Source organism: Pteropus vampyrus, unplaced genomic scaffold (genome assembly GCF_000151845.1).
Source record: "Pteropus vampyrus isolate Shadow unplaced genomic scaffold, Pvam_2.0 Scaffold22, whole genome shotgun sequence".
Lineage (NCBI taxonomy): Eukaryota > Metazoa > Chordata > Mammalia > Chiroptera > Pteropodidae > Pteropus > Pteropus vampyrus.
The window spans coordinates 8,816,377-8,835,394 of record NW_011888803.1 but is presented as its reverse complement, the minus strand read 5'-3'; the positions used below and the strand labels follow the sequence as shown (position 1 = coordinate 8,835,394).

At 32.0% G+C, this 19,018-nt stretch overlaps 1 protein-coding gene across 4 annotated transcripts in view; it reads left to right on the top strand.

The window, feature by feature from the left end:
* Nucleotides 1-17,663, top strand: part of ODF2L (outer dense fiber of sperm tails 2 like) — a 35,390-nt gene extending 17,727 nt beyond the window's left edge. For 3 of the 4 annotated variants that reach the window (XM_023528066.1, XM_011355585.2, XM_023528065.1), the window contains 9 exons: nucleotides 1,430-1,539; nucleotides 2,469-2,604; nucleotides 7,125-7,235; nucleotides 8,473-8,577; nucleotides 10,492-10,650; nucleotides 11,942-12,027; nucleotides 12,110-12,272; nucleotides 14,570-14,695; nucleotides 17,073-17,663. In XM_023528066.1, coding sequence (XP_023383834.1) covers nucleotides 1,430-1,539; nucleotides 2,469-2,604; nucleotides 7,125-7,235; nucleotides 8,473-8,577; nucleotides 10,492-10,650; nucleotides 11,942-12,027; nucleotides 12,110-12,272; nucleotides 14,570-14,695; nucleotides 17,073-17,201 — 1,125 coding nt within the window. In that variant the 3' untranslated portion in view covers nucleotides 17,202-17,663. The remainder of the gene's footprint in view (nucleotides 1-1,429; nucleotides 1,540-2,468; nucleotides 2,605-7,124; nucleotides 7,236-8,472; nucleotides 8,578-10,491; nucleotides 10,651-11,941; nucleotides 12,028-12,109; nucleotides 12,273-14,569; nucleotides 14,696-17,072) is intronic. The other variant, XM_011355582.2, reaches the window with a different exon arrangement.
* Nucleotides 17,664-19,018: the final 1,355 nt, after the last annotated feature.

Sequence of the window (19,018 nt, the reverse complement as noted above, 5' to 3'; positions counted from 1 at the left end):
AATCATGGTATAAAAATATTAAGTGGAAGATTCCAGAAATCAACAATTTGTAGGTTTTAAATTGCACAACATTCTGTGTGGCGTGATGAAATCTTGCACCATCCCATTTTGTCCTGCCTGGTCATGAATCATCCCTTTGTCTAGCACATCCACACTATATATGCTATCTGCCTGTTAGTCACTCATTAGCCATCTCAATGATCAGATCTATGGTCACAGTATCACAGTGCTTATGTTCAAGTAAACCTTATTTTACTTAATAATGTCTCCAAAACAGGAGAGTAGAGATGCTGGCAATTTGGATATGCCAAAGAGAAGCCATAAAGTGCTTCCTTTGAGTGAAAAGCTGAAAGTTCTCAACTTAAGGCATTTTATTATCTCACATCACAAGAAGGGTGAGGATAGTACAATAAGATATTTTGAGAGAGAAAGACCACATTCATGTAACAGTTATTACAGTATGTTGTTATAATTGTTCTAATTTATTATTAGTTATTGTTAATCTTTTTCTGTGCCTAATTTATAAATTAAACTTTATCATAGGTATGTATGTATACAAAAAAAACATAGCACATATAGGGTTTGATACTATCAGCATTTTCAGGCAGCTACCGAGGGACTTAGGGCATAACCCCCGTGGATAAGTACTGTTGTACTTCTGGGCCTTCTGATTAGTAACTATTGGCACTGTTGTCATTCCAGGGAGTTTGTTTTTTTTGTAGAATGTAAACGGGTTACGCAATGGCTATATAGCTCACTAGGTGGATTTGTAAAGAGTAGATTCATTTAGCAGTTATTTGTTAAAGTCTGCTGTATGCCGGGCACTGTATTCAAAGGCCTAGCAATGAACAAAACAGATAAAAATCTCTACTTCTGTGAGCTCACGTTCAAAGTGGATAAGCCACCACTACTACTTTGATCTCTTTGCTGGCAGTAACAGTGTTTGAAGGCCAATGGGGGTAACCTCCACAAAACAGCCTGGCATCATTATAATAGATAAATAAGGCTGTATTAGTAAATGCTATGGAATTGTGGAATTGTAGGAAGTTTCCATATACACCAGAAGGCTTCTTTGTCTGATGCTTACGTGGTTGTTAGTATCTTCTGTATATAGAATGCAAAATGAAAAGTTCATAGAAAGGAAATTATCTTCACTAATTATAAAACATTGTTTGAAGTAGTTATAACAACATCCTTAAAATGTTATGTTGGAACTACCACTATGTACATATTAAATAATAGTAACATAAAGATATTAAAGTTTACTTGAAAACATTCCTATATTCAGAGTTATACACTGAAATTTTCTATAACAGAAGTTTTATACTTTCCAGGATGTTTCCTTGTTTATAATGTATTTGTGTTTAGGGCTGTGAACAAATCCAAAGTGTTATTAAATTACAAGATGAGTACTTTCTGTGTTTTTCAGGAAGCCAAGTTGTCTGAAGCAATTTTAGCTTCCAATGCCTGGAAAAGTCATTATGAGAAAATTTTAATAGAAAAAACTGAATTGGAAGTTCAGATAGAAACAATGAAAAAGTAAGAAAAAAATTTAGAATCTTTTTACAGTATAATAACCATTTCAGTTCTTTCCTTTGGTTTGTATTTTGGTTCTTCTGAATTACATGTAGTAAAGATATTATCTGTATGATTTGCTATTTTTCTATTTATAATTCTACAAACTTTTCTTACTTTGCTCTAAAAAATATAATAAAAATGATTACCAATAAAAGTCCGTTGGTGTTCACATTTCAAAACTTTGAACTCGTAAGTATGTGGTATTTGGATATCTGTCATCTATTAGTTGTAGTAGATGTTAACACTAACTGTGTCTTAAAATGGAAGTGATATTTCTCTACTGAAAAAGAATGTATTAGTAAGAATATATAATAAAGTTTATAATAAAAGCATAAATGCTTTCAAAATTCTAAAAAATATTATTCCATAAAGTGCTTGAAATGCATAAAAAAGAAAATGATAAAAATACATATTTTAATGCTTTGAAATTTATTGATAAGCTACCAATGAACCCTGAATATTTGCTTTTAAATATCTTGCTTTTTATATATTCCTTTTGATGTTATTATTGAAAATGAGCATATATACTTTGCTTCTAAAGATTAGTTATTGCCTCACCTCATCCTTTTATTTATCCTTGTCCTGAAATTGTATGTGTGTGCATGTGTGCGAATGAGAGACAGACAGACAAACATACCTGTGGATTAGTTTAGATGTTTTATTGAATAGCAAAGAGAATGTTGGCATCATCAATGTTTAGTATTTCTAATCAAGGTTACTAAGGTAGTAACTTTATATAAGTAACTGCTTCATATTTTCCTTGTTCTATGAGTTCTATTAACTTTTGAAACAGTTTATCCTACCAAAATAATTTTAGAAACACACTTAAAATATATTATTTGAATGAAAATTTCTATGATTTTTACAAATACATCATTTATTTTATAAAGGCAAATCATTAATCTTTTGGAAGACCTGAAGAAAATGGAAGACCATGGGAAAACATCATGTGAAGAAATTCTTAGAAAACTTCAGTCAATTGAATATGAAAGTGAAACTCTGAATCTTGAGAATACAAAATTAAAGGTACTGTGTGTGTGTGTGTGTGTGTGTGTGTCTGTGTGTGTCTGTGTGTGTGTAATGTGTAAGGGCAACTTAGGCTACTTAATAGCAGTAGCTGGAAATGACAGCATATTTAGAATAATGCTCTTGTATCATTTTGTCCTTATGTTTCTCAGAGTATCATAATCGGTAACTTCTAACAGATCTATCTTTATATGTCTGTATGTATACACATGTATATACACATATTTATATAGTTTATAGTTGTATACACAGATACATGTTAAAATTGTTTTCAGCAGTGTTAAATAAGACTTATGAGGTTGAATAACTGTCTCTTTGTTTCAACCAAAAAAGATTATTTACTCTCCAATTTTAGCAGTTAAATGACTCATCCAAAATTACATTAACTTTAATGCAGAAGATTATTTCTAGGTGTCATGGTTACGATATGATATAACCTCAGGCCTGGTCTGTTTGAAACCAGAAAGTATGTTCTTGGCTGCTTCATAACCAGAAAGAATTTTCCAACTTAATTAAATCCAAGGGGTGATTGGTTTGTATGTGTACCAGAGAAAAGATGAGAAAAGGCTTTTATATTTTCTGAGAAAAAAGATATTTGAGTTCTCAGAGATATATGTAACCTCTTCAGTCAAGATAAAACTTGACTGAAAACAATGGCATCATTTTCAGTTCCATATTATTATTTTCGGAAGACAGTAAATAGAAGACAGAAAAGAATCTTTTTATTTAAGAGATGGCCAGAGTTGGCAGTTCGAAGCTGATAGGGCATCAGATAACCTAGCCTCTTTTTAGCTATCTGCTCTACCATTTTTAGGTTGTGATGCTCATCCTCATGATTTAAAATGACAGCTGGAGCTCCAGCCATTATAGCTAAGTTGGAGGCAACAAAATAGAGGTGGGAGCGGGGAAGATGAATTATCTCCCTTTATTTCCCCCCAATCTCCTTCCCTTTAGGGAGACTTCCTGAAAGTTTCATACCACTCAGCTCTTCTACTTATTTAGGTATATGGCCCCACATAGCTGTAAGGGAGACTAAGAAATGTAGTCTACTAGTTATCCTGAACGCTAGCCAAATATGAATACTTATTTCCTGCAATTCGTTCATGTTTTCCTGTATCTATTTCTATAGTTTTATTACTCTTACAGTTTGGAATTCTATTTTTCTCAGTATCTAAACTCTACCTTTTCTTTAAATTTTAACTCAAATACTACTCCCCACCCCCACCACCACCACCACCTTAAATCTTCTCAAGTAGGATGAATCTTTTCTTATAAACTCCAAGAGTGATGTGACATATACTTAGCTCTCAGTGAATATTTATTGAGTGAGTGCTTAAAATGTTTTATCTGAGAAGAGGAAGCAATTTTATTATGTTTATTTTCTTAATTTCCTTGATATCCTTCAGAGAGAAAAGATTAGAAGGATATTTCATTTATTATAAATCTAGTTTTAATCACATGGTAATGGAATTAATTTTAAATTACATAGATATAAAATCATTGAGTTAAAGTTCGCATCTTATTCTATTAATAATGCAGAAATGTGTTTTTTATGCATTCTCTGGATTTTGTTTAAGGAAAAAAAGTCTAGATATATTTGGTATATGTTATTTTCAATGTAAAATTGCCTAGATGTTATATTTTTGATACTTTTAATTACTTTAGAATAATTTTAGATTTTATACTTTCAAATGAAAAAGAAGCTAGCTGATATTACCTCCTCTATTAAAAAAAAACAAAAGTTTATTTGAAGGATTATAAAGTTCTATTTATTTATTATAGAAAGTTAGAAAAACAGAAAAGCACAAAAAGAAAAATTGAAAAATCACCTTGAACCTCACAACAAAGATAACTAAAGTTAGTATCTTAGAATATATATATTTTTCCGAACTTTGGACTACTTCCAGATTTTTGCTATTGTAAATAAAAATGTGGATAGTTTCTTTAAGTCTTTTTGCATGTCTGTTTTCTTAGGGTAAATTTCTAGAAGTGGAATTACATGGTCAAAGGGAGGCCAATTTTTGATGCTGGTGTTATTTATTTCCAAATTATCCACTGTAAATGGGCCCATATACTTTTTCTAGTACTAAGCAATTTTAAAGCAAATCTCTCCAGATTTGACAGATGATCTCATCTAGCATTAGGCCTTTAACTATCATCTGTATCCCGGAAGCTTTCAAATTTATATCTCTAGATTTGACCTTGCCCCTGAATTCCAGACAATAGTCTACTGCCTACTTCAAATCTCCACTTAGATATTTAATAGGTATTTCAAAGTTATGTCCAAAATAGAGCTCCTATATCCTCTGAAATAGTTTCTCCTACAGTTTTCCTCATCTCTGTTAATGGCAATCATCCTTTCTATTACTTTGGGTCATCCTTGACTCCTTTCTCTCACACCTGCTTCTGTTCTGTCAGTGAATCTACTTCAGTTATACCCAGAATTTGATCACTTCTCACCGGCACCACTGCCATTATCCTGGTTCAAGCCATCGTCTCTTGTCGTTATACTGACTTCCTAACTCTTCTCTTGCCCCTGCAGTTAGCCTTCAGTGTAGCAGTAGAGTAGTTTCTATGAAAATATACCCATGGCACTGCTCAAAACTCTCCAAATGATACCTTGATCGATAGAGTAAACATTTACAAGGCATCACACCATCTGGCTTCCCATTACTTCTCTGACCTCATCTGCTCCCACTCTCCCTTTGTTTTCTCCCTTCCTATCACACTGGCCTTCTTGCTTTTTTTCCCTAACTGGCCAGAGCTTCTCCCACCATTGCTTTTCTCGACCAGAACCAAAACCCTCTTCCCTCAAAAAGTCACACTCTTAGAAAAAAAGAAAAAAGTCACAGGTCCTTTTCTCAGGAGGCTGTTTATCATTCCTATCCTGCTTTCACATATAATTATTTTACTTCTTATTCTTGTTTTTCGTCCATCAATCTCTTCTTTTTGTCTATCTTGACATGGTGTACATATAAATAACACATATATATCATGTATTTAATGATCATTTATATTTCTGCCTTTTTGAATTATCTACTTATTATTCTTTATGTCTTTTTTCCTAATTAATATATAAGAACTATATATATAAATGGTATTAATCTTTTGCCATAATTTGTTACTTTTTCATATTTTGCTTGCCTGTTAAATCTTTTGAGGGGCCTATGACATTTGGAGATATACATGTACACACACGTGTGTGTATAGTTGTGTGTGTGTGTGTATAGTTGTGTGCTTGTGTGTGTGTATTTTTTTCTTTTATGGCTTCTATTGGGAATCTCATATTTCTGGACATCTTGCAAGCAAAGACACAGACTGCCTATAGAGCCAGACTATCTTTTCAAGGATGTTTGTATAGAAAAAGATAGGAAGATAGCAATGCTTGCTTTCAAATGCTTGGAAGATAGCGATGTTTCCTTCTACCAAAGGGTAGTCATGTTTACTGCTTGTTACACAAGTTCCCAAAACTCAGCATTGCTCTTCTGCAATGTATCCCAATACATGTATAGGTGTCAGCTGGCCTGTGGGAACTGGGGCTTAGAAAGTTAACACAAATGCTGATATCTGGCTATTGCTGGGAGTAATAAAGTCCTGTGTCTCAAAACTAGGAGTCTTGTGTCTTCTGTTAGCATCCATGCAACCGTGCTAGGCTAACTTATAGACTTGGAGGGTAAAATCTCAGATCTTTACAGTACTTATTATCTTTTTTAAAAAAATTTCTGCTTAGTGGGGCTTTCGCTATCCTAAAATCAAATAAAATTTTCTGTGAAAAATTTTATAGCTTTATGTTTTATTTTTAATAAATGTAAAACATAGGGTTTGGTAGAGGCAAGTAATCTATATTTTTCTAATAGTTAAACAGTTATCTTATTACCATTATTTGGTGATCTATATTTTCCCCATTGATTTAAATATCCAAACTTTGTCATACACTAAATATAATTTTAGTGCAATATAATTGCAATAAATATAATTTTTTCTTTTTTTATTCCATTAACCTCTATGTTCTTATATTATTATGTTAATTTTAGTTCTTTATACATTTTAATATCTAGTAAATACTGAAATTCTCCATTTAGTATTCCTTTCAAAATTTTATTAGTCTTTTCTATTTATATTTCCATATGAATTTTAAATAATTTTGTCATATTCTCCTTTCCCCCAACTGTTCTATTTTTGGTTGAAATTACATTAAAGTTTTGTTGATTTGCCAAAAAACTGACATGTCAACAGTTTTGAGTCTTCCCATACAAGAACATGGTCGATCTTACAATTATTTTTGTGTGAGTAAATTTTAAAAGTTTTAAAAATATGTCTTGCATTAGTCTTTTAAGGTTATTTGTAAGTATTACTTACTTTTTGAAATTCCTAAATTTTTATGTGATAATTATATTTAATCAAAAATAATTATTTTATTAACTTTGTTGATAAATGAGTTATGTTTTTATAACCCTAGAGCACTGGAGTACAAATGAATTTTAATGATTTATAACATATATTTATATATTTCTTGCTAGACTACACTTGCTGCTTTGAAGGATGAGGTGGTTTCAGTTGAAAATGAACTCTTAGAATTGGAAGAAGTAGAAAAACAACAGAAAACCCTTATTGAAGTGTATAAAACTCAGGTGACCACTACATTTATTTTAATGTTTGTTAAATTTGGTAGACAATTTAAAACACTACATTTGTTTATGATCTAAATAAGCAGAACTGAGGAAAGGTGGAGCTATTATTTTGTGATCGAATATGACAAGTCTCAAATATTTCTTAAGGTCCCAAATATTTTTATAAAAAGATGATTCTGCCGATTCATGATTCAAACATTGCCTGCGTATGCACTGGATATTTCTAAAAGTAGATCTAAAATTAATTGCATAGACATAATGTAAACCTTATGTGTAATCTTGTTAATCTTGATTATATTTGTTTGTTATCTTGTATATGGTATTAATTTAGAATAATAACTCCCTTCCAAGGTCATTAAAGCCCAATACTCCCTTTTTTTCAATGAATTAAGAAAATAAAATTCAAATTTATTCCCATTAAAGACCAAGGAAGGAACATATGACAATATATATAGAATAGAGCATGTATTCAATGATAATTTATAGAAAAGATTATGTTTTGGAAATGTAGTGTTTAAGAAAAACTCCATGAGAAGATGAGATTTATGCAGGTCCATGAATGATGGGTAATAACTGGTCAATAAAGAGTATGATTTTATTGGAAGAGGACATTTGAATTAAAGAATAATGAACTAAAGATATAAGCTGTTGGTAACTAGGACAGGGCTGCATCAGGGTGTGTTAGATGGGAAAATGGAGTTGAGACACCCAGTTAGAATACTGTGGTCATCAAGGCCAGAATGGAGCCTGTGTTGGACAATGGCGTGTGTTATCTGGGAATGGTTGTTTGGGTTTAATCCCTTAACAAGAATATTTTGGGTAAGTTACCGTATCTAGGTGGTGTGCCTTGTATAAAGGGCTCAGTCAGATATTTTTTGAGCAGATTTTGATTTGGAGGGTAGAATAATTGGTATAGGAGCTAGTTTGAACCAGAAGTTGATTTTTTAAAGTAACATTGACCTGCAAATGAAGATCTCTCTAATATTCAGAACTCAAACGAAGAGTCTAGAGTATTGATGGGAAAAGACAGGTAAATCATAAAAGGTTTGTGGATTAGAAGAGAGCATTGAGTGATTCCAATATTTAAAGAAGGAATAAGGTAAACATACTGAGAGTATTGCTAGAGAAATAATGATTTGTTTAAAATTGAAAATTCAAATAGTTAGCCTTATATTTCAAATTATGATCCTAATAATAAAATAATACATGTTACTCTAATAATATATTTTATTTTCAGATACAAAAGTTACAAGAAGCAGCTGAAATGGTGAAAAGAAAATGTGAAAATTTGCTAAGTGAAAATAACCAAATAACAAAAAACAAAAATAAAAAATTAGAAAAGGTAAGTTTGACATTTTAAATAATAAAATAACATTTTATTTAGGTTTCATACTTTATAAATAGACCTAGGAATTATCAGTTCTCAGTCTCTGTAGGAGTTTGTTTTCTGAGGAAATAATGTTTCTTCCAGGCTTGTAATGCTGTTTGTTTGTATGAATGTTTTTTCACTTTTTCCATAATTTTTGGAAAACATCATAAATGTTTAATTTTCCTTATTCAAAAGCAGACTTAAGTAGCTCAAAAATGGTTATCACTGAGTCATATCAACCATAAGTATGCAAACTTGAATACCTCTTTCTCATTTTTAATCTCACCTTATTTTTCTGGTAGTAAATTTTTTGTGTCTAAAAAAACAAAGGAAATATTCTCTGCTAAATGCTTTGTTGGAAAAAAATAATATCATAAAAAAAACATTATTTCCTTTTTTTCACCCTATTGCAACAGAATGAAGGGAAAGCCAGTGTTGGCAAGTTATGATGTTTTTGTGCATATTTTTAAGTTTTTAAATGAAACCGCATCCCTTTTTGAGTCTTTTCATCTTGTTTGGTAAGAAAGCAGTGAAAGTCGTAGGATGCTAAGTCTTGGCTGGAGTGTCATGGGATGTTACTGTTCAGTTCCAGCTGAGGGTAATAAGGTGATTGTCTCTGGGTTTTCTCCATATCTTGGGACTGAGACATTCAAGTGAGACACCAATGCGAAGAAGAGGTCAGCCAGAGCAGACATTTTGCTGGTTAAACAGAGATAAAGATAACCCATCAAATGTACAACTTATTACTTTTTTAAAATTATTTTTCGCCTATTTTTAGCAGATCAGAGAAGAAATCATTTCATGTCTCTTGGTCTCTTTTTCTCAATAGGCATACCAATTCAAATGTCTCCTCTTTTGCTAAGCAGCGGTGTAAATAGAAGCCTATTTAAAAAACGTGTTCAAAAGGCAGATGGGGCAGGAGCCTGTGTTTTTCAGATACCTATAAGGTCACAGTGTTTTTTTTATTTGTATTAAACCAGAAAAGTTATTTTTTTAAATGAAATTCTTCCTTTTACTTTTCCACTGTTTTAAGTCTCCTAGTTTTCGTATGAGCTCTTAAGGTGTTTGGGGACCCAGAGATATGCTTCCTTCTAGTTTTATCTTTTGTGACTAAGAATGCCGGATGTTGCATAGTAGCTCTAGGTGTTTCCTGTGTCAGGGAAAGAAGCTAGCTCTTGTTTTTCTTCCCTGTGAATATCTTAAATGCTGTATGTCTGCTTATTTTTTCATAATTAACAGTACAAGCATATCATAGAGTTGCTTCTTGTCACAGGACTAATTGCTACAGTGAGCAACTGCAGCAACCAAAGAGATTAATATAGATAAAATTAGAGAGACTTATTTCATAATAACAGTAATGATCAAATAGACTACTATGGACTAATGTTATTAGCTACCTTGCAATAATGTATAGCAAACCCCACAAATTTGGACTAAGATGAGTGCAGCAAGGTTGCTGTAATTGGAATACCTGAGTTATAAGATTAAATGACAAAACGTGACAATTACTTTAGACTGATGCCTAGACAGTGGAAAACTACCACTGTCCATACCAGCTTTATTAATAATATCTCTGCTTGAATATAAATAAAAAGATTCAAAAAGTTTGCTTTCCTAAGTAGGTTAAACATTCTCCCTGCAAGCTAATATTACTATAATCATTTATCAACAAACTTTTTGAAAACTAATTCACGTCCAGACCACTTCTGAGTTATATGTTCTTATTTAGTAGAGTCTAACTTAATGTTTATTCATGTTTATTTTAAACCATTTTATTTAAAACCATTATACCTAAAATACATATAAGTGTATCTAGTATTTAAGATAGTAAAATCATTAATGCTGAATGTGTGATCTTGCACTTATTTCCCTAATGCTACAACTCAGATGAGAGGCCAGATGGAGTCTCATCTGAAGGAGTTAGAGTGCGTCCGCGATTCCTTGACGGCGGCGGAACAGAAGCTTCAAGAGTGTCAGGAGAGTCTGCATCACTACAAGGGGAAATGTGCAGACCAAGCACACACCATTAGGGAGCTTCAGGGCCAGGTGTCTAGCCATCATTCTGATTTTGCTAGATGTGTTAAAGAAATGCTTTGGAATGATTTCACCAGTTGAGGGCACTCATGTCAGGGGTTGATTTTTTTTCTCCCAGCTGTCAGTTGATAAAATATCAGTTTTATGTAGATACTGTAATATTATTTTCCAAGCTATTTTAATAATTTATAGCAAAAAATTGGTAACCAAAATTGCTAATTTAGTTTACTCTTACAAATCTATATTTAGACATAGACGGACAAGAGAAAAGGAGCAGTGCTATGTTTGTTGTAAACATCTTACAATTTGTAATTTATCTTACAAAAATTAGAATTTATTTTAATTAGAATTGTACATCAAGTTTACTTGGATTATTTCAATTGTTCTTTTTGATATATGCTTTTTTACTCCATTGGACCACAGATTATGGGTGCCTTGTTAGTTACTGTATAGACATCTAATTCAATGCCTACCACATAGTAAGCATTTAGTCAATGTTTTTTTAATTAAGTCCTCTTTTTTTTCCAAGAAGCATGTCCAAGGATGGCAGCAAGCTTTTTTCTTATTTGTAAAACTATTTTAGGAATGATCCCTTTCTATCTTTCATTGTAGCCTTGATTCTAATGTTGAAATACATCCTATTTTTAAAAACATACAAACAAAACTTTGCTGAATTTAAATTTTTGAGAAGAGATTTTTCTAGAAAAATGTCAAATTACATAGATAAGTAAGTTATTAATTGAAATTATGAAAAAAAATTTTCTATTTCAAAGCTTCTGAAACTACTTAAATATAGTATTTGAAGCAATTGAGAGGAACATTCTGTCTTAGCATGGGCTAGTGTGCCTTTGATTTCTAATTTGCTTTTCACAAATATGGTTTTTACTCATAATTACAACTTCACAGATATTCAGTTATCAATTACTATTTAGGTGAAACAAAAAACTATAAAAGTAACCCCAAATATTCTACAGTAGGATATTAATACTGTTTAAAATTTCGCACTTAATAAAAATAAATGTCCTTTTTCAACAAAACATTTTTCAGGAACTTTTAATTACCATCTCTCAGAAAAATTTGTAGTAGATGAGTTGCCATGAGACAGCATAGATTTTTTAAACTTAATCAGGAATTTAAGAACTTGTATTTTAACAATGCAATGTTTCTTGGTGTCTCTCTGTGTAGAAGTAATAATAATATTTATACCTTCTTGATTTTTATGATTGCTCTTACAATAAAGTATAGATTTCTTTGGAAATTGATTATAAAGAAAATAACCAAGAAAAAATATTTTCTTTTTTAGATTGATGGAAATCACAATCTTCTGACAAAACTTTCTCTGGAGGAAGAAAATTATCTTATTCAATTGAAGTGTGAAAACCTTAAACAGTAAGTATTAAATCGACTTAAAATTGGTGTTACATTTTTTTCTATATACTATAATTTTAAAATATATGTTTTCTGTAAAAAGAAAATTAGAACAGATGGATGCAGAAAATAAAGAACTTGAAAAGAAGCTGGAAAACCAAGAAGAATGTCTTAAGCACAGCAATCTTAAGTTGAAAGAGAAGTCTGCAGAATATACAGCATTGGCCAGACAGCTGGAAGCTGCTTTAGAAGAAGGAAGACAAAAGGTACAGATGGCCTTTATTTAGAACTTTTTAATTAGTTTACCAAAGAGTCCTCTTTTCAAACAAACAATATCTCATTTTGCCAGATTTACAGTTATTGTTTTTATCCTGATGACAGGGTGAAGAGAGCAATTACATTTTTATTTTTTTTTTACCTACTTTTGACTTTTGGAGCTAAACAAATATATTACTGTCCATAGTTACTTTACCAGATAATGATGATGTGGCAGGGTAAAGGGCAGAGATGGAAAACACTTTGAAGGAATGTTCTCCCCCACCCACCGCTTTTTTAATCAAACCAAAGCAAATGTGCAAATTATTGAACATTTTGGTTTTGGTCAAGACCCAGTAAGCTATAAAGCTCAGATCCCTTTTCTTTTGGCAAATATTGTTACATAAATGCATGCAAGAATTAAATTCTGGTTAAATCCATTTGGTTAGCATTTAATAAATATCTCACTGTGTGTCTCTACTAGTCCTTGAGATGCAAAGATGAGTAAGATCTGGCCTCAGTTCTCACGACATTCATAGTTCCGTAGGGAGATAGAGTGTGAATAAACATTATCCAGCATGTAGGTATAAAGGGAGGGTACAAAGCAGTTGAACCTGGGGTTGAGGAGAAATGATTCAGGAAGATCTCAAAGAAGAGGTAAATTTACCAAATGATTTGAAAGTGTAATCTTGAAAGGACAGGAAGTAGGCTTTGGAGTCCAGCAGGAACTGGGTTTGAATTCTGTCTCTGGCATATTATACTCTGACCTCAGACAAGTTACTTCTTAAAACTTTAGTGTTTTAGTTGGTAAGATGGGGATGATGTGTTTCTCATAGGACTGAATGATGCTAAAGAGAGATTGTTAATACCAGATGACTCTCAGCTGTATACCTCTACCCCAGCCTCTCTCCCCTGAAATCTGAACTCATATATTCTGTTACTTACTTGACATGTCCACTTAACAGAAGCATCTCAAATTTAATATATCCAACATCAAATTCTGAGTATTTCCTTCTAAAGTCTCTGCTATGCATATTCTTTCTCAAGCCTGCTAATGATAATTTCATGAGTCAGATAAAATCTAATATCCTTGAAATGTGGCTCTCATATCACAAGTGTCATATATATTTTTAATTTTTTTTAACTCCAGGAAACCAATTTAAATTGATATTAAAAGACATATCATTGGATAAGAGCTAAGTAGTAAAATGTACTGCCAATGGTAGAAATGTAATCCAGATTTGTCAATGCCACCAACTTTTGGGAGGAAAATAAGTGCTTTTATCTTGTTTTCAGCCTAAGTGAACTTTGGAAATGATAGGTGCTCTCAGATTCCTGCTCAAATGTGTTCAGAGTCCTCAGAGATATGTCTGCCCTCTCATTTTCCTCCTGCTGCCATGGAATATGGGGCTATCTCTAGTTTCTGCCCCATGAGGAGTGCTGTCACTGCACTGTCACCATTGTCCACACTAAGACATGGTCAAGGGCATGGACATTTGTTCCGAGTGCTCTTTCTCCCACAGCTTCAAATACTGCCAGCATCCCTCTTTCACAGTCACCCTTAGAATTTGTGCACAAGATATGTTTGTAAATCACTTTATAATAACTTAGAACTGAGTCCATAGGAGTTAGATTAGAGGACAGCCCTTCCCACTAGCTCCTTGGTGCTTAAGTAGTTTCTGCCTCCACTCTCATTCTGGTGGCTCCAACCTCACATTCTTGCAAATAGGCTCCCACATATCTGAATCCTTGGATGAACATAGCGAAGTTAGACTTTCTACTAAAATTATCAATTAGAGAAATGTGAAAACTCAAATTCAGACCACTTTAGAAGTCAATGAGTGAAAAATCAATTTCATTTTTATGTGTGAGGTGTATATATCACCTGCCCTGCCCCCAATTCTTTCCATTCAAGTCTATAATCAGTATTTAATAACAACTTTCTATGTTCCATTAGCACTGTAGCCACCATGGTGAATATAAATACTGTAAAACATAGCAATTGGTCTCAATAGATTCTAAAAATATAGTATTAGGGAAAACACCTGGTTAAGTCACAGAGCGGTGCAGATGCATACACCTCCAAGCTAATTTTGCAGACACTTGTACTGCAAGGGCAAATATACATACTTATACTACATGTGCTTCTTTAAGATAGAACATTTTTAAACATTTTGTAATTAAAATGTCTAGCATTCAATTAATATCTATTTGGAAAAAAGATATATGGTGTAACTATGTCAAGGCTTTCAATCATACTTTAAAGAAAGTGCGTTTAGTTACTTTATTCTTTTAATAAAAATTACAGGTTTCCGAAGAAATAGAGAAAATGTCATCTAGAGAGAGGGCTTTACAAATTAAAATATTAGATCTGGAAACTGAGCTTAGAAAGAAAAATGAAGAACAAAATCAACTCGTTTGCAAAATAAACAATGTAAGTATTAATATGGCTGAATGTATTTTCCTAAAAAAAAATAAATTAGCATTTAACATTCTTAACATTCTTAACATTCTTAACATTCCATGTCAGTTTTCTTAAACAGTTAAAGTACAAAGTAAGGGGAATCAGGCCTTTTGCTTTACTGATAACATTAAAAATAGCAAATCATAAAAATTAAAAATGTCAGGATTATGCCAAAGAATTATTGTCTTCATCCTTGGTGGCTTCTATTCCATTTCCCCCAGTCTCATTGGGCCCTTTTCCTACATATTGCTTTTGCATGACAGCTGCTTAATGAAAGTTACAGATATAATCTACTTATTTTCATTCTGGTATAAATTTTTCATTTTTTTAAAGATAAACACAATTTAAATTATTATTATGAGTTAGATTTTGATACCAGTCTCGAATAATGAATATTATATTTTAGAAAGTTATAAGTTGGTATTAAGTAAATATTTAGCATTGTTATATCTGCATATGAAATGGATGCTTTGGTCCACTCAGTCATGAAATGAGAATACCAAATTGGCTGTGTTTAATTAGTCTTATAATGTTTTTTCTTAAATAGTCGTGAGATAGCCATTTGGCAGGAGATATTATGAAAGCTAGCACTAGTCATGACTAAATTACTTGAAAACTCTACTTAACCATAACACGGAAAATAATGATGCTTAATTTTTTCCAGGAGCCAGAGACTCCATGAAAACTAGTTTTTCATCCCCAAATATCTAAAAGTTGAAAACCTGAAAGATTCAAAAGTTAAATGATTTTTGGCATGCCATATTATTTTAATTTTATCACCATTGAAAGCTCCATGGCAGTTTAATCAGAACTAAATGTTTTCCGCTTTTAATTTAGCACAGGCTTTTCCTTATTTCTAAATGTTTTGTTTGTATGTTTGTTTGTTTGTTTTTGTCAGAGTTGCTGATATTGTAAATATGTGTGATGTTCTTTGTGTAATTAAAGCCTCTGAAAAAATAACATAGGTATACTGAGATGATATGGGTTTTGCTATAATGTTCCCAGTACTTGGCAAAAGCTGCCAAAATATATAGATTTAAAATTTGATATTTTATTAAACCTGGTGATTTTTACAGTAATAAAAATCTAGAATTCTAAGCATTGATTTAGACATTGCTGAAAATGAGTTTATGTATTCTTTCTCTTCCAGAGGACAGTTCAGTATTTATTTTGTATACATGCCTGAACTCCAATTGAATCGTAAGCACCCTGAGAGCCTGTCTCATAATTGATTGTATCCTGGTGTCTTCCACAGTGCTCTGCCCATAGTAGCAGGCCTCTTGAGATTTTTTGCCCAAGTGTTCCAGTCAGAGGCAGAGTGGATGCACAGATCCAATGGTGACCTCAGTAGCTTAAAACAAGCCAGTGTTCCTGAGGCCTAAAATACCTTTGGAGTCATGTGTATTATCCTAAAATCCATGCACATTTTGCATTCTGCCCAACAATATAAGTGTGTTTGTATTAATATTTTCCCCTCCAAATTGTTGAGTAAAACTGACATTCCACAAAGATTCATTATATTCATTCTGTAGCACACTGCTTCATATCACCTCTCTTCACCTGAGGGGCATTACTGAGTTTCAGAAGGTATCAGGTATCATTGAACACCTGATAGGAAGGAAATAAAAGATTTTTTTCTCAAGATGCCTACATTTCAGTTGGAAGTTAAATGGTATTTGCGGCCTGTCTAAAGTATTTTTAGTGAACAGATGTACTTGGGAATTTATATGCAACTGAATATTTTAAAAAGTATTTTAAAATATTATTTTTATTTTTTTCTCAAATTAGATTTTTATTTTTTATTTTTTAAATTTTTTTCACAAATAAAGAACATTTATATTATTAAGAGTTCTTTTTTATTTTTTTAAAAGATTCTAAAAATAAAATGTTTATATGATCAGAACTAGAATTGTGTCAATTTTAAGATAGTAAAAGTCATTTTTATGGCATAAAATATGGATTTTAGGCAGAGAAAATGGTAAAAACTAGTGTTTAAATATATCATGTTAAATGTAAGAGTAATTATGACGGTTTTAAATAAAACTCATTTATTCAGTTAATCATGTTAAATATGTAATAATTTGGGGCTAAGTGAATGTATATTACCACAAACTATATCTTCATAGTAAGATCAGCCATGTATGGGCTTTAGTTATTTGGGATTTTAAAGAAAGTCAGCTCTAAGATGAGTTAATAATGAACAAATCAGATGTTAGGATTCTTTCCTTTAGAAAAACTAAAAATCATGTAGTCAATCATTGTATACATATATAAATTTTATATTATGACTCTCCTTTGATATGAATGTCATTAATGATTATCTTTATTTCTTTTTTTTTTTATTTAGAAAGCACAACATCAGGAAGTATGTTTGAAAGAAATACAACATAGTCTTGAAAAGTCGGAGAATCAAAACGAGAGTATTAAGAATTATTTACAATTTCTTAAAACTTCTTATGTAACAATGTTTGGATAAACTGTTGAATTTGTTTTCTATAAGCAATAGATTTTTACTGTGAGTCTACAAAGTGATTAGGTAAAAAATAAATATACTATCTGTTGTTCTACTTTATGACTTGTGGGTGGTAGAATTAGAGTTTTTATTTAAAGATTTTGAAACATAATTTATTATCCAATTGAAACTTTAAAACAAGATAGATATCAGTATTCTTTTTTTGCTGGATAATTTTCACTTAGTTCTGGTTTATTTTCTATTTATATTATATTGGTTTTTAGAATGTTTTTTATGTGCACATAAAAGAAGCCAGAATCATTCTTTGTGTTTCTGTACCCACCATCCAAGTGAATTTGTAATAAATCTAGGCTATTTATGAGCCAAATACATGATTTTTAATAACACACGTAATTGTTTTACATTGTGGTGCTATGTACATATATATTAATATAATAAAGGAAATATTCTGCATATTAATTTTTAATAATGATATAATTACATATTTTCTAAAGATACCCAATGCCTCAATTTACTTAATATTATTTCAGGTATATGCTAAGATGCCATTATAATATCTGTGAGGTTTTAAATATTGAATTTTAAGTCATAGCTATTAAATGCTAACTGATGGCAATAGATGAAAACATGTTGGCATACAGTGTTTCTTTATGAAGAATAGGCTCTCAGTCTCTCCTTTGAATTTATAGTCTATTTTGTTCTTCATTTTATATTAGCAATTATCTGATAATTTAGAATTTAGACATTCTAAAGCCTTTGAGTTAACTAAAGGACTCAAGGGGAACAACACTCACCCTTTCCCATGACCAACTCACATGAATCAATCAAAATAAGCATTCTTAATACTAAGAAGCTTTAGGATAAGGCCTTTATTTTGGGAATGATGTAGAAGAGATATGTAGAGGAGAACTTGTTCCCCATAATCTCCCACCCTACATGCTAAAGCAGGACAGTCCTGAAAGGGGGTGAATGTACTTGACAAGGGATCACGTAATAGTGATTCCTCTCAGACAATGGCTTGAGAGCTGTTTAGTCAGAGGATGCCCAGATCTCAAAAGATCATTCAAAGAGGCAGGTTGTGTACTACACAGTCCAGCTTATAAACAAAGCTCGATCTCCCCAAGATGTTTTATCCTCTTCTCTGATCAGAAATGGGGACCTACTTTTCTCTGGTCCCCTCATTCCTAACACAGCTATATCACCTGCAGGGACTTACTCCCCAGGACCCAACTGCTTCATAGTGTTTTTCTTAAAATAGCAAAGATATTAGTTTCAGAAACTAGACACATTTTTTGTTCAACAGTTGCTAACTATATTAGCATTGCCTTTTTCTTTTCTTTTTTTTTAAATCATAGTACTTGAGGTACTTGCACACATGTTTGATGTTCGTGGTTTTTTCTTCATCCCTGAGGCAAAGGGAGCCTTAAGAAATACTCATGTGAAAAGAAATTAAAGTTCTTGAGTGTTGCTCACTAGACTGTGAGCTCCTTAAGGGGAGAACTGTACCTTATTCATATTTCTATTTCAGCTACTAACAATATTTGGTATAAAGGAGATACTCAGTTGATGTTTGTGGATAGATGGCTGAATGTTGACAGAGGAAGATATTCATATTCCTGTTGTAGATATGAAAAAAATGTAAGCATAGAGGGATTAACTACTGTGGCTGTGGTATAAAACTTGTTTTAAAATTGGCATTTGAACTCAAGTCTTCTGATTCCAAAATCGAAGCTCTGTGTACAGTGCTGCTTTCCTACTGTAAGCAGTAGAAGAGCAGCAGCCCAGCAGCTGCATTGCTATTATTTATTGAGTACTTATTG